The sequence below is a fragment of the Hemitrygon akajei genome, unplaced genomic scaffold (assembly GCF_048418815.1).
Source record: "Hemitrygon akajei unplaced genomic scaffold, sHemAka1.3 Scf000151, whole genome shotgun sequence".
NCBI lineage: Eukaryota > Metazoa > Chordata > Chondrichthyes > Myliobatiformes > Dasyatidae > Hemitrygon > Hemitrygon akajei.
Window position 1 is genome coordinate 798,333 of NW_027332037.1, and position 15,190 is coordinate 813,522.

The 15,190-nt window shown below is 50.1% G+C and overlaps 1 protein-coding gene across 1 annotated transcript in view; it reads left to right on the forward strand.

Moving 5' to 3' along the window:
* Nucleotides 1-8,339: 8,339 nt before the first annotated feature.
* The window catches only part of LOC140724008 (uncharacterized), a 31,908-nt gene continuing 25,057 nt past the window's right edge, over nucleotides 8,340-15,190 (forward strand). The window contains exons 1-3 of the mRNA XM_073038501.1: nucleotides 8,340-8,407; nucleotides 12,869-12,945; nucleotides 14,354-14,521. Coding sequence (XP_072894602.1) covers nucleotides 8,340-8,407; nucleotides 12,869-12,945; nucleotides 14,354-14,521 — 313 coding nt within the window. The remainder of the gene's footprint in view (nucleotides 8,408-12,868; nucleotides 12,946-14,353; nucleotides 14,522-15,190) is intronic.

A 15,190-nucleotide genomic window follows, 5' to 3' on the forward strand; every position in this document is an offset into this window, starting at 1 on the left:
GGTCTCCCCACAGTCACTCAGACCACTCTACGGTCCTGTATCGTCATGGAGTCCGGTGGAGGAGTGTTAACTTCCTGGAGTTGGGTTACAGAACTATTCTGCCCACTGACCCCATTCTGGATATGACCCGGAGGAGTTTCAATGACCCCAGACTCATTTCAGTGGTGGGGCAATCTCCAGGGAGTTGGAGGAGTCTGCAGACATCATCATTCACCAATTAGTGGGATAAATTAATGGTTGCCATGGTAATGTAGCGGTTAGCCAGTCACTATTACAGCTCGGGGTGTCGGAGTTCAGAGTTCAATTCCAGTGTCATCTGTAAGGGGTCTCTGTTCGTCCTCCCCATGGAATGCATGGGTTTTCCCCGGGTTCTTCCCATAGAAATTGTTCCCTGATGAGGATCGGGTTAATTGGGGTTGTTGCGGGTTGTCAGAGTGTCATGGGTCAAAGGGTGAGAAAGGCCGACTCCACCCTTTATCTCTAAATCAATCAGTAATTTAATTTCCTTAGCATTCCATTCAATTATGGAGAAAATGTCTGGAAATATGAATAATCCTGGAATATACAGACCAGTCAGTCTCAGGTCATTGGTGGGGAAGCTAGTGGAGAGGATTTATGATCATTTGGAAGATTGAGGGTGAATTGGGATAGTGAACCTCTCCTTGTGTGAGGCAAATTGTGACTTACTAACTTGCCTGAGTTTTTCGAGGGGTTGACAGATGATTGATGAAGGTAGAGCTGTGGATGTTGTCCTCAAGGACTTTAGAGCACAAGTTTATCAGACAGAGGAGCAGTATTCGTCTATTTGGCCTTTGAGTCTGCAACACCATTCCATCATGGCTGATTTATTTTCCCTCTTAATCTCATTCTCATGCCGTCTCCCTGTAACAGACAGACAGTCATACTTTATTGATCCGGAGGGAAATTGGGTTTTGTTACAGCCGCACCAACCAAGAATAGTGAAGAAACATAGCAATATAAAAGCATAAATAATTAAATAATAATAAGTTAATCATGCCAAGTGGAAATAAGTCCAGGACCAGCCTATTGGCTCAGGGTGTCTGACACTCCAAGGGAGGAGTTGTAAAGTTTGATGGCCACAGGCAGGATTGACTTCCTATGACGCTGTGTTACATCTCAGTGGAATGAGTCTCTGGCTGAATGTACTCCTGTGCCTAACCAGTACATTATGGAGTGGATGGGAGTCATTGTCCAAGATGGCATGCAACTTGGACAGCATCCTCTTTTCAGACACCACCGTCAGAGAGTCCAGTTCCACCCCCACAACATCACTGGCCTTACGAATGATTTTGTTGATTCTGTTGGTGTCTGCTATCCTCAGCCTGCTGTCCCAGCACACAACAACAAACATGTTAGCACTAGCGACCGCAGCCTCGTAGAACATCCTCAGCATCAACCGGCAGATGTTAAAGGACCTCAGTCTCCTCAGGAGATAGAAACAGCTCTGACCCTTCTTGTAGACAGCCTCAGTGTTCTTTGACCAGTCCAGTTTATTGTCAATTCATATCCCTGGGTATTTGTAATCCTCCACCATGTCCACACTGACCCCTTGAATGGAAACAGGGGTCACCGGTGCCTTAGCCCTCCTCAGGTCCACCACAAGCTCCTTAGTCTTGTTCACATTAAGCTGCAGATGATTCTGCTCGCACCATGTGACAAAGTTTCCCACCGTAGCCCTGTACTCAGCCTCATCTCCCTTGCTGATGCATCCAACTATGGCAAAGTCATCAGAAAACTGAAGATGGCAAGACTCTGTGTTGTAGCTGAAGTCCGAGGTGTAGATGGTGAAGAGAAAGGGAGACAGGACAGTCCCCTGTGGAGCCCCAGTGCTGCTGACCACTCTGTCTGACACACAGTGTTGCAAGCGCACGTACTGTGGTCTGCCAGTCAGGTAATCAATAATCCATGACACCAGGGAAGCATCCACCTGCATCACTGTCAGCTTCTCACCCAGCAGAGCAGGGCGGATGGTGTTGAACGCACTGGAGAAGTCACAAAACATGACCCTCATAGTGCTTGATGGCTTGTCCAGGTGGGCGTAGACACAGTTCAGCAGGTAGACGATGGTATCCTCAACTCCTAGGCTGATAGGCGAACTAGAGAGGGTCTAAGTGTGGCCTAACCATAGGTTGGAGCTGCTCTAGAACAAGTCTCTCCAGGGTCTTCATGATGTGGGAGGTCAATACCACCGGTCTGTAGTCATTGGAGCCACTGGGGCGCGGTGTCTTCGGTACAGGAATGAGGCAGGACGTCTTCCACAGCACAGGAACCCTCTGGAGTCTCAGGCTCAGGTTGAAGACATGGTGAAGTACTCCACATAGCTGGGGGGCACAGGCTTTGAGCATCCTGGGGCTTACACCATCCGGGCCTGCAGCCTTGCTTGGGTGGAGATGTTTCAGCTGTCTTCTCACCTGTTCAGCTGTGAAGCCCACTGTGGTGGTTCCGGGTAACATTTGACTCTCTCATGATTCTAGAACCTGTCAACCTAATTTTTAAATATACCCAATGAAGTGGCTTCCACAGCCGTCTGTGGCAATGAATTCCGCAGAGTCACTGCCCTCTGGCTAAAGAAATTCAATAGACAATAGGTGCAGAAGTAGACCATTCGGCCCGGTTCCTCCCTTGTCCCCATACCCCTTGATTCCCCTATCCATGATACCTATCTAGCTCCTTGAAAGCATCCAGAGAATTGGCCTCCACTACCTTCCGAGGCAGTGCATTCCAGACCCCCACAACTCTCTGGGAGAAGAAGTTTTTCCTTAACTCTGTCCTAAATGACCTACCCCTTATTCTCAAACCATGCCCTCTGGTACTGGACTCTCCCAGCATCTGGAACATATTTCCTGCCTCTATCTTGTCCAATCCCTTAGTAATCTTATATGTTTCAATCAGATCCCCTCTCAATCTCCTTAATTCCAGCGTGTACAAGCCCAGTCTCTCTAACCTCTCTGCGTAAGACAGTCCAGACATCCCAGGAATTAACCTCATGAATCTACGCTGCACTTCCTCTACAGCCAGGATGTCCTTTCTTAACCCTGGAGACCAAAACTGTACACAATACTCCAGGTGTGGTCTCACCAGGGCTCTGTACAATGCAAGAGGATTTCCTTGCTCTTGTACTCAATTCCCTTTGTAATAAAGGCCAACATTCCATTAGCCTTCTTCACTGCCTGCTGCACTTGCTCATTCACCTTCAGTGACTGATGAACAAGGACTCCGAGATCTCTTTGTATTTCTCCCTTACCTAACTCTACACCGTTCAGATAATAATCTGCCTTCCTGTTCTTACTCCCAAAGTGGATAACCTCACACTTATTCACATTAAACGTCATCTGCCCAGTATCTGCCCACTCACCCAGCCTATCCAAGTCACCCTGAATTCTCCTAACATCCTCATCACATGTCACCCTGCCACCCATCTTAGTATCATCAGCAAATTTGCTGATGTTATTTTCAGTGCCTTCATCCAAATCGTTGACGTAAATTGTAAACAGCTGTGGTCCCAATACCGAGCCCTGTGGCACCCCACTAGTCACCACCTGCCATTCCAAGAAACACCCATTCACTGCTACCCTTTGCTTTCTATCTGCCAACCAGTTTTCTATCCATGTCAATGTCTTCCCCCCGATGCCCTGAGCTTTAATTTTACCCACCAATCTCCTATGTGGGACCTTATCAAATGCCTTCTGAAAATCGAGGTACACTACATCCACTGGATCTCCCCCGTCTAACTTCCTGGTTACATCCTCGAAAAACTCCAACAGATTAGTCAAGCATGATTTACCCTTGGTAAATCCATGCTGGCTCAGCCCAATCCTATCACAGCCATCTAGATATGCCACTATTTCATCCTTAATAATGGACTCCAGCATCTTCCCCACCACCGATGTCAGGCTGACAGGTCTATAGTTCTCTGTTTTCTCCCTCCCTCCTTTCTTAAAAAGTGGGATAACATTAGCCATTCTCCAATCCTCAGGAACTGATCCTGAATCTAAGAAACATTGGAAAATGATTACCAATGCATCCGCAATTTCCAGGGCCACCTCCTTTAGTACCCTAGGGTGCAGACCATCTGGACATGGGGATTTGTCAGCCTTCAGTCCCATCAGTCTTCTCATCACCGTTTCCTTCCGAATGTCAATCTGTTTCATTTCCTCTGTTACCCTATGTCCTTGGCCCATCCATGCATCTGGGAGATTGCTTGTGTCTTCCTTAGTGAAAACAGATCTAAAGTACTCATTAAATTCTTCTGCCATTTCTCTGTTTCCCATAACAATTTCACCCAATTCATTCTTCAAGGGCCCAACATTGTTCTTAACTATCTTCTTTCTCTTCACATACCTAAAAAAGCTTTTGCTATCTTCCTTTATATTCCTGGCTAGCTTGCATTCGTACCTCATTTTTTCTCCCCGTATTGTCTTTTTAGTTAAGTTCTGTTGTTCCTTAAAAGCTTCCCAATCTGTCCTCCCACTCACCTTAGCTCTGTCATATTTCCTTTTTTTTAATGCTATACAATCTCTGACTTCCTTTGTCAACCACTGTGGCCCCTTTCCCCCCTTTGAATCCTTCCTTCTCTGGGGGATGAACTGATTTTGCACCTTGTGCATTATTCCCAAGAATACCTACCATTGCTGTTCCACTGTCTTTTCTGCTAGGCTATCCGTCCAGTCAACTTTGGCCAGCTCCTCCCTCATGGCTCCATAGTTTCCCCTGTTCAACTGCAACACTGACACCTCCGAGTTGCCCTTATCCTTCTCAAATTGCAGATAAAAACTTATCATATTATGATCACTACCTACTAATGGCTCGTTTACTGCAAGATCACTTATCAAATCCTGTTCATTACATAACACTAAATCCAGAATAGTCTTGTCCCTGGTAGGCTCTCGTACAAGCTGTTCCAAGAATGCATCCCGTACGCACTCTACAAACTCTCTATCCTGTGGTCCAGCACCAACCTGATTCTCCCAGTTCACCTGCATGTTGAAATTCCTCCTCATCTCTGATCTAGAGGGAGGTTTTTGTGTTCTGAGGCTGTGCCCTCTGGTCCCAGACTCCCCCACTATAGGAAACATCCTCCCCATGTCCACTCTATCCAGGCCTTTCAATATTCGATAGGTTTCAGTGAGATCCCCCAGACGTTTGACAAGGTCCCTCATGGGAGGCTCATTCAGAAGATGAAGGTGCTGCTGCGGGGAGGGTAGGGTGGAGAGGGAGAGGGCAGCAGCTCAGTGCTGACTGAGGCCGGACCGGACCGTGGGTTGTGAACCACTGATTTACAGTGGGTCCTGATTCACATTCCCCGCTGTACTGTGGGACTGGGTACATTTTACAGTGTTTATAAATCTCATTCCAGGTCCCCATCCCAACGTGGGAGAGGGGGAGGTGACCAGGACTGTCTTCTTTACTGTGGATAACAACACCTGTCACTGGAGCCTGGAGATCAGGGTGAAAAACTGCTCTGCTTACTTTGTGTATTGGCTGTGGCCGACACACTTGAGCAACGCTGTGTACTGTACAGGTAGGTCACCGTTCCCCAGTGACACAGCAGTGTGGTAGTTGTGGGGAAATTCTGGGACGTCCTGAGTCACCAACACACACCATGGGCTGAGTTTTCCTGTCGGCTGTCCTGCCCGTGGTCTGTGATCACTTTCCCGTATCCCCCTTCACACCGGGGTCAGAATGAAACTGCCCAGTCTGACCTGTGACAGAGATCATAGAACACAGAACAGTACAGCACAGCACAGGCCCTTCGGCCCACAATGTTGTGTCAGCTGCCGGGAGAGAGTCTCCCCATCCCCTGGAGTGAGGGAGGGTGAGGCTGACAGGAAATGGAGGGAGCAGTGGTGAGAGTGAGGGGAGGCGGGGAGTGACATACCAAGTGGAGAGGGAGATGGAGGGAGACCGAGGGGAGGGGGAGGCAGGGAGAAGCCGAGGGAAAAGGGAGACAGGAAGTGGCTGAGGGGATGGGGAGACAGGATAGAGGCCGGGTGGAGGGGGTGATGAGGAGAGGCTGACAGGTGGGGAGTTAGTTGCCGAGTGGAGGGGGAGGTAGGGGAGAGGCCGAGGAGATGGGGGTCCAGGGAGAGGCCAAGGGGAGGGTGCGATGGTGATACGCTGAGGGCAGGGGGAGACAGACGCTGAAAGGGAAGGGCCGAGGGTCGAGGGAAACTCTTGGCAGTAGGGAGGATCAGAGGGAGCTTGGTGTACGAGTCCATAGGACACTCAAAGCTGCTACGTGGTTGAATCTGTGGTTAAGAAGGCATACAGAGCATTGGCCTTCATCAATCCTGTTACTCAGTTTAAGAACCGAGAGGTAATGTTGCAGCTATACAGGACGCCGGTCAGACCCACTTGGAGTACTGTGCTCAGTTCTGGTCGCCTCACTACAGGAAGGATGAGGAAGTCATAGAAAGGGTGCAGAGGAGATTTACAAGGATGTTGTCTGGATTGGGGAGCATGCCTTATGAGAATAGGTTGAGTGAACTCGGCCTTTTCTCCTTGGAGCTGTGGAGGATGAGAGGTGACCTGATAGAGGTGTACAAGGTGATGAGAGGCATTGATCGTGTGGATAGCACCTGACTGACCGGGTCACGGAGCTGGAGTTGGATGTAATTAGGATCATCCGGGAAACTGAAGATATTACAGATGAGATATTTGAAGAGGTGGTCATACCCGGACAGCAGATGGGTGACCAACAGGAGAGATGAGGAGATTAGGAAGTCAGTGCAGGGTTCCCCTGTGGCCATTCCCGTTTCCAGCAATTCCCCCTATCTATCCCCTCACCTCATCACAAGACATTTTACAATGCCCAAATAAACTGCCAACTGGTACTCCTTTGGAATGTGGGAGGAAACCGGATCACCCGGAGGAAACCCACGTGGTCACGGGGAGAACGTATAAACTCCTCACAGGCAGTGGTGGGAATTGAACCCGGGTGACTGGTAATGTAAAGAGTTGTGTTAACCACTATGCTACCTTGCTGTCCCCTGGGTATTAGCCACTTCCTGGGGAAAAGTTTCTGGTTGTTCACCCGATCTATACCTCTTACCATCTTGTCCACCTCTATTAAGTCACCTCTCATCCTCCTTCACTCCAAAGAGAAAAGCCTGAGCTCACTCAGTCGAGTTTCATAAGATATCAATCCAGGCAGCATCCTGATAAATCTCCTCTGCACACTCTCTGAAACTTCCACATCCTTCCTTCACTGATGTGACCAGAACCACCAAACCCTGATCTGCCCTGGCACACAAGGGGAGCATGGGAAGATTGTAAAGGTGGAGGGTGGAAGGGAATGGAGAAGAGTGAAGGGGAATGGAGGGATAGGAAGAGAAAGACGGGTGGAGGGAAATGGGAAAGGGGAGAGAAGGTGACAACAGGATGGGCAGCAGAGGGAGACTGGAAATGGGGGTGGATGAAAGATCTGGTGTGTGGGATGAAGAGAGGGGACTGGAAGGAGCCATAGTTGGAGAGTGAGGCATTTTCTGCAAGTTTCTGTCTCAGCCACACACTACCGTGCCTTGGAAATACATTGCTGCTCCTTCAGTGTCACTGGGTCAAAACCCTGGAACTCCGGATCATCATTGTGGGTGTCCCCACACATCAAGGATTGCAACAGGCCAAGGACAGGCCACCACCACCACCTTCTCAAGGGAACCTCTGGAGGGGCAGTTATGCACTGGCTCAGACACTGAAACTCACGTCCCTTCGAGGAATAAAAAAAATATTGTTGCCCAGGGGTTGCTGAGGGTGGAAGTGCAGATGGGGGGTTGTGGTTGGCAGGGAAAGAGGATGGAGAACGTGAGCTGTACATTAACACTGAACATCGTTCTGACCCTCAGTCACAGACTCCGCACTCGGTGATCCGTGTGTAAACCACACCGTCCTGGATCAGCTCTGGAGGAGCACGAATTGTTCCAACACTGAGTGTACCGGTGGACAATTGATGGATGATGGATATCTTGTTGTGGGATGGTACAGATTTAACAGGTAAAGTGAGGAGATAATCACTGAGAAACTGGACACAGAAGGGGAATGTAAACAGGGGAACAAGGGGTGTGTGAATGGGAAATGCAGGGAGACCGGGATCATCAGTGACTACACTGAGATGGGGAGTAAATACAGGGAGAGGGGAGATCACACATTCTCGGGGTAGAGACAAGGGGGAGGTACAACAGAGAGGAAATTCCCAGGATTGGGAGGTTATTGACCAGAGATAGGGTACGGACAGGGTGAGTGTAATTTCCCATGTCTCTCTGAGTGAATAAACTCCCTCAGATCAGTGACTGACTCTCTGATTGTTGTTTCAGTTCCGGAGGATGGAAGATTCCCGAGACGGTCATTCCACAGGGTCGCTGCTCTGGGAAGAACCCAGGCTGGTTAAACGGTAGGGTCAGTGTTTACATCAGTGGGGCTCGGTTATTTTTGGGGTGTGTCACAATAACAACCCGGATCTCTTCAGAGGATCCCAGCATAGACACAGAACCCCATCTCACTGGAGTTGGGTTACAGAACTGCTCTGCCAATGACCCCATTCTGGATATGACCCGGAGGAGTTTCAACGGCCCCAGACTCATTTCAGTGGTAGGGCAATCTCCAGGGACTTGGGGGAGTCTGCAAACATCATCCGTCACCAATTAGTGGATAAAGTAATGGTTGCCATGGTAACGTAGCAGTCAGCGCGGCGCTGTTACAGCTCGGTGTGTCGGAGTTCAGAGTTCAATTCCAGTATCATCAGTAAGGAGTCTCTGTCCGTCCTCCCCATGGAATGCATGGATTTTCCCCGGGTTCTCCCCACAGAGATTGTCCCCTGATGAGGATCGGGTTAATTGGGATTATCGAGGGTTGTTGGGGTGTCATGGGTCAAAGGGTCAGAAAGGCCGACTCCACCCTTTATCTCTAAATAAATCCGCAATTTAATTTACTTAACATTCCATTCAATTGTGGAGAAAATGTCTGGAAATATGAATAATCCTGGAATATACAGACAAGTCAGTCTCGGGTCATTGGTGGGGAAGCTGGTGGAGAGGATTTATGATCATTTGGAAGATTGAGGGTGAATTGGGACAGTGAACCTTTCTTTGTGTGGGGCAAATTGTGACTTAGTAACTTGTCGAGTTTTCCAGGTGTTGAAAGATGATTGATGAAGGTAGAGCTGTGGATGTTGTCCTCAAGGACTTTAGAGCACAAGTTTATCAGACAGAGGAGCAGTATTCGTCTATTTGGCCTTTGAGTCTGCAACACCATTCCATCATGGCTGATTTATTTTCCCTCTTAATCCCATTCTCATGCCGTCTCCCTGTAACATTTGACCCTCTCATGATTCAAGAACCTGTCTACCTCAGTTTAAATATCCCCAATGACGTGGCTTCCACAGCCGTCTGTGGCAATGAATTCCACAGAATGACTGCCCTGTGGGTAAAGAAATTCCTCCTCATCTCTGATCTAGAGGGAGGTTCTTGTGTTCTGAGGCTGTGCGCTCTGGTCCCAGACTCCCCCACTATAGGAAACCTCCTCTCCATGTCCACTCTATCCAGGCCTTTCAATATTCGATAGGTTTCAGTGAGATCCCCCAGACGTTTGACAAGGTCCCTCATGGGAGGCTCATTCAGAAGATGAAGGTGCTGCTGTGGGGAGGGTGGGGTGGAGAGGGAGAGGGCAGCAGCTCAGTGCTGACTGAGGCCGGACCGGACCGTGGGTTGTGAACCACTGATTTACAGTGGGTCTTGATTCACATTCCCTGCTGTACTGTGGGACCGGGTACATTTTACAGTGCTTATAAATCTCATTCCAGGTCTCCATCCCAACATGGGAGAGGGGGAGGTGACCAGGACTGTCTGCTTCGCTGTGGGTGGATACACCTGTTACCAGAGACGAGAGATCAGGGTGAAAAACTGCTCTGCTTACTTTGTGTATTGGCTGTGGCCGACACACTTGAGCAACGCTGTGTACTGTACAGGTAGGTCACCGTTCCCCAGTGACACAGCAGTGTGGTAGTTGTGGGGAAATTCTGGGACGTCCTGAGTCACCAACACACACCACGGGCTGAGTTTTCCAGTCGGCTGCCCTGCCCGTGGTCTGTGATCACCTTTCCCGTATCCCCCTTCACACCGGGGTCAGAATGAAACTGCCCAGTCTGACCTGTGACAGAGATCATAGAACACAGAAGAGTACAGCACAGCACAGGCCCTTCGGCCCACAATACTGTGTCAGCTGCCGGGAGAGACTCTACCCATCCCCTGGAGTGAGAGAGGGTGAGGCTGACAGGAAATGGAGGGAACAGTGATGAGAGTGAGGGAAGAGGGGGGAGTGACGTGCCAAGTGGAGAGGGAGATGGAGGGAGACCGAGGGGAGGGGAGGCAAGGAGAGGCCAAGTGGAGAGGGGACAGGGAGAAGCCGAGGGAAAAAGGGAGACAGGAAGTGGCTGCAGGGATGGGGAGACAGGATAGAGGTCGGGGGGGGGGGGCGGGGGTGACATGGAGAGGCCAATGGGGGGGAATTAGTTGTCAAGCGGAGGTGGAGGTAGGGGAGGTCCGAGGGAATGGGTGCCGAGTGGAGGGGGAAGTAGAGGAGAGGCCGAGGAGATGGGAGTCCGGGGAGAGGCCGAGGAGATGGGGGTCCAGGGAGAGGCCGAGGGGAGGGTGCGACGGTGATACGCTGAGGGCAGGGGGAGACAGACGCTGAAAGGGAAGGGCCGAGGGTCGAGGGAGACTCTTGGCAGTAGGGAGGATTAGAGGGAGCTTGGTGTACGATGTCCATAGGACACTCAAAGCTGCTACGTGGTTGAATCTGTGGTTAAGAAGGCATACAGAGCATTGGCCTTTATCAGTCCTGTTACTCAGTTTAAGAACCGAGAGGTAATGTTGCAGCTATACAGGACCCTGGTCAGACTGCACTTGGAGTACTGTGCTCAGTTCTGGTCGCCTCACGACAGGAAGGATGTGGAAACCATAGAAAGGGTGCAGAGGAGATTTACAAGGATGTTGCCTGGATTGGGGAGCATGAATTATGAGAATAGGTTGAGTGAACTCGGCCTTTTCTCCTTGGAGCTGTGGAGGATGAGAGGTGACCTGATAGAGGTGTACAAGGTGATGAGAGGCATTGATCGTGTGGATAGCACCTGACTGACCGGGTCACGGAGCTGGAGTTGGATGTAATTAGGGTCATCCGGGAAACTGAAGATATTACAGATGAGATATTTGAAGAGGTGGTCATACCCGGACAGCAGATGGGTGACCAACAGGAGAGATGAGGAGATTAGGAAGTCAGTGCAGGGTTCCCCTGTGGCCATTCCCGTTTCCAGCAATTCCCCCTATCTATCCCCTCACCTCATCACAAGACATTTTACAATGCCCAAATAAACTGCCAACTGGTACTCCTTTGGAATGTGGGAGGAAACCGGATCACCCGGAGGAAACCCACGTGGTCACGGGGAGAACGTATAAACTCCTCACAGGCAGTGGTGGGAATTGAACCCGGGTCGCTGGTAATGTAAAGAGTTGTGTTAACCACTATGCTACCTTGCTGTCCCCTGGGTATTAGCCACTTCCTGGGGAAAAAGTTGTTCACCCGATCTATGCCTCTTACCATCTTGTCGACCTCTATTAAGTCACCTCTCATCCTCCTTCAGTCCAAAGAGAAAAGCCCAAGCTCACTCAGTCGAGTTTCATAAGATATCAATCCAGGCAGCATCCTGATAAATCTCCTCTGCACACTCTCTGAAACTTCCACATCCTTCCTTCACTGATGTGACCAGAACCACCAAACCCTGATCTGCCCTGGCACACAAGGGGAGCACGGGAAGATTGTAAAGGTGGAGGGTGGAAGGGAATGGAGAAGAGTGAAGGGGAATGGAGGGATAGGAAGAGAAAGACTGGGGTGGAGGGAAGTGGGAAAGGGGAGAGAAGGTGACAACAGGATGGGCAGCAGAGGGAGACTGGAAATGGGGGTGGAAGAAAGATCTGGTGTGTGGGATGAAGAGAGGGGACTGGAAGGAGCCATAGTTGGGGAGTGAGGCATTTTCTGCAAGTTTCTGTCTAAGCCACGCACTACCGTGCCTTGGAAATACATTGCTGCTCCTTCAGTGTCACTGGGTCAAAACCCTGGAACTCCGGATCATCATTGTGGGTGTCCCCACACATCAAGGATTGCAACAGGCCAAGGACAGGCCACCACCACCACCTTCTCAAGGGAACCTCTGGAGGGGCAGTTATACACTGGCTCAGCCTCTGAAACTCACGTCCCTTCGAGGAATAAAAATAAATATTGTTGCCCAGGAGTTGCTGAGGGTGGAAGTGCAGATGGGGGGTTGTGGTTGGCAGAGAAAGAGGATGGGGAACGTGAGCTGTACATTAACACTGAACATTGTTCTGTGCCTCAGTCACAGACTCCACACTCGGTGATCCGTGTGTAACCCACACCGTCCTGGATCAGCCCTGGAGGAGCACGAATTGTTCCAACACTGACTGTACCGGTGGACAATGGATGGATGATAGAAATCTTGCTGTGGGATGGTACAGATTTAACAGGTAAAGTGAGGAGATAATCACTGAGAAACTGGACACAGAAGGGGAATGTAAACAGGGGAACAAGGGATGTATGAATGGGAAATGCAGGGAGACTGGGATCATCAGTGACTACACTGAGATGGGGAGTAAATACAGGGAGAGGGGAGATCACACATTCTCGGGGTAGAGACAAGGGGGAGGTACAACAGAGAGGAAATTCCCAGGATTGGGGGGTTATTGACCAGAGATAGGGTACGGACAGGGTGAGTGTAATTTCCCATGTCTCTCTGAGTGAATAAACTCCCTCAGATCAGTGACTGACTCTCTGATTGTTGTTTCAGTTCCGGAGGATGGAAGATTCCCGAGACGGTCGTTCCACAGGGTCACTGCTCTGGGAAGAACCCAGGCTGGTTAAACGGTAGGGTCAGAGTTTACATCAGTGGGGCTCGGTTATTTTTGGGGTGTGTCACAATAACAACCCGGATCTCTTCAGAGGATCCCAGCATAGACACAGAACCCCATCTCCCTGGAGTTGGGTTACAGAACTGGTCTGCCAATGACCCCATTCTGGATATGACCCGGAGGAGTTTCAATGGCCCCAGACTCATTTCAGTGGTAGGGCAATCTGCAGGGACTTGGGGGAGTCTGCAAACATCATCGATCACCAATTAATGGGATAAATTAATGGTTGCCATAGTAACGTAGCAGTCAGCGCGGCGCTGTTACAGCTCGGGGTGTCGGAGTTCAGAGTTCAATTCCAGCCTCATCTGTAAGGAGTCTCTGTCCGTCCTCCCCATGGAATGCATGGATTTTCCCCGGGTTCTCCCCACAGAGATTGTCCCCTGATGAGGATCGGGTTAATTGGGATTATCGAGGGTTGTTGGGGTGTCATGGGTCAAAGGGTCAGAAAGGCCGACTCCACCCTTTATCTCTAAATAAATCCGCAATTTAATTTACTTAACATTCCGTTCAATTGTGGAGAAAATGTCTGGAAATATGAATAATCCTGGAATATACAGACCAGTCAGTCTCAGGTCATTGGTGGGGAAGCTGGTGGAGAGGATTTATGATCATTTGGAAGATTGAGGGTGAATTGGGACAGTGAACCTTTCTTTGTGTGGGGCAAATTGTGACTTAGTAACTTGTCGAGTTTTCCAGGTGTTGAAAGATGATTGATGAAGGTAGAGCTGTGGATGTTGTCCTCAAGGACTTTAGAGCACAAGTTTATCAGACAGAGGAGCAGTATTCGTCTATTTGGCCTTTGAGTCTGCAACACCATTCCATCATGGCTGATTTATTTTCCCTCTTAATCCCATTCTCATGCCGTCTCCCTGTAACATTTGACCCTCTCATGATTCAAGAACCTGTCTACCTCAGTTTAAATATCCCCAATGACGTGGCTTCCACAGCCGTCTGTGGCAATGAATTCCACAGAATGACTGCCCTGTGGGTAAAGAAATTCCTCCTCATCTCTGACGTAGAGGGAGGTTCTTGTGTTCAGCGGCTGTGCGCTCTGGTCCCAGACTCCCCCACTATAGGAAACATCCTCTCCATGTCCACTCTATCCAGGCCTTTCAATATTCGATAGGTTTCAGTGAGATCCCCCAGACGTTTGACAAGGTCCCTCATGGGAGGCTCATTCAGAAGATGAAGGTGCTGCTGTGGGGAGGGTGGGGTGGAGAGGGAGAGGGCAGCAGCTCAGTGCTGACTGAGGCCGGACCGGACCGTGGGTTGTGAACCACTGATTTACAGTGGGTCCTGATTCACATTCCCCGCTGTACTGTGGGACCGGGTACATTTTACAGTGTTTATAAATCTCATTCCAGGTTCCCATCCCAACGTGGGAGAGGGGGAGGTGACCAGGACCGTCTGCTTCACTGTGGATAACAACACCTGTTACTGGAGTCTGGAGATCAGGGTGAAAAACTGCTCCGGTTACTTTGTGTATTGGCTGTGGTCGACACCCTGGTATTACTATGCTGTGTACTGTACAGGTAGGTCACCGTTCCCCAGTGACACAGCAGTGTGGTAGTTGTGGGGAAATTCTGGGACGTCCTGAGTCACCAACACACACCACGGGCTGAGTTTTCCAGTCGGCTGCCCTGCCCGTGGTCTGTGATCACCTTTCCCGTATCCCCCTTCACACCGGGGTCAGAATGAAACTGCCCAGTCTGACCTGTGACAGAGATCATAGAACACAGAAGAGTACAGCACAGCACAGGCCCTTCGGCCCACAATGCTGTGTCAGCTGCCGGGAGAGAGTCCACCCATCCCCTGGAGTGAGGGAGGGTGAGGCTGACAGGAAATGGAGGAAGCGGTGGTGAGAGTGAGGGGAGAGGGGGGAGTGATGTACCAAGGCAGAGAGGGAGATGGAGGAAGACCGAGTGAAGAGGAAGATAGGGAGAGGCCATGGGGAGGGGTAGTCAGGGAGAAAATAGTGAAAGCGACTCTCCAACTGGTCACAGAACCCCTACCACTTCTCTCGATTTCCATCCCCACTCCAGCTCCCCTCTTGGCCTTTCTCCTTACCGGTCCCTCATCTCCCTCTGGTTCCCACTCCTCCAATCCTCCACCCTTGTCTCTCAAATCCTTCTCCTCACATCCCCCTCTCTCAGCATTCACTTCGTCTGCATCATTCTTGTCAGTCCCTCCTTCATTCCCTC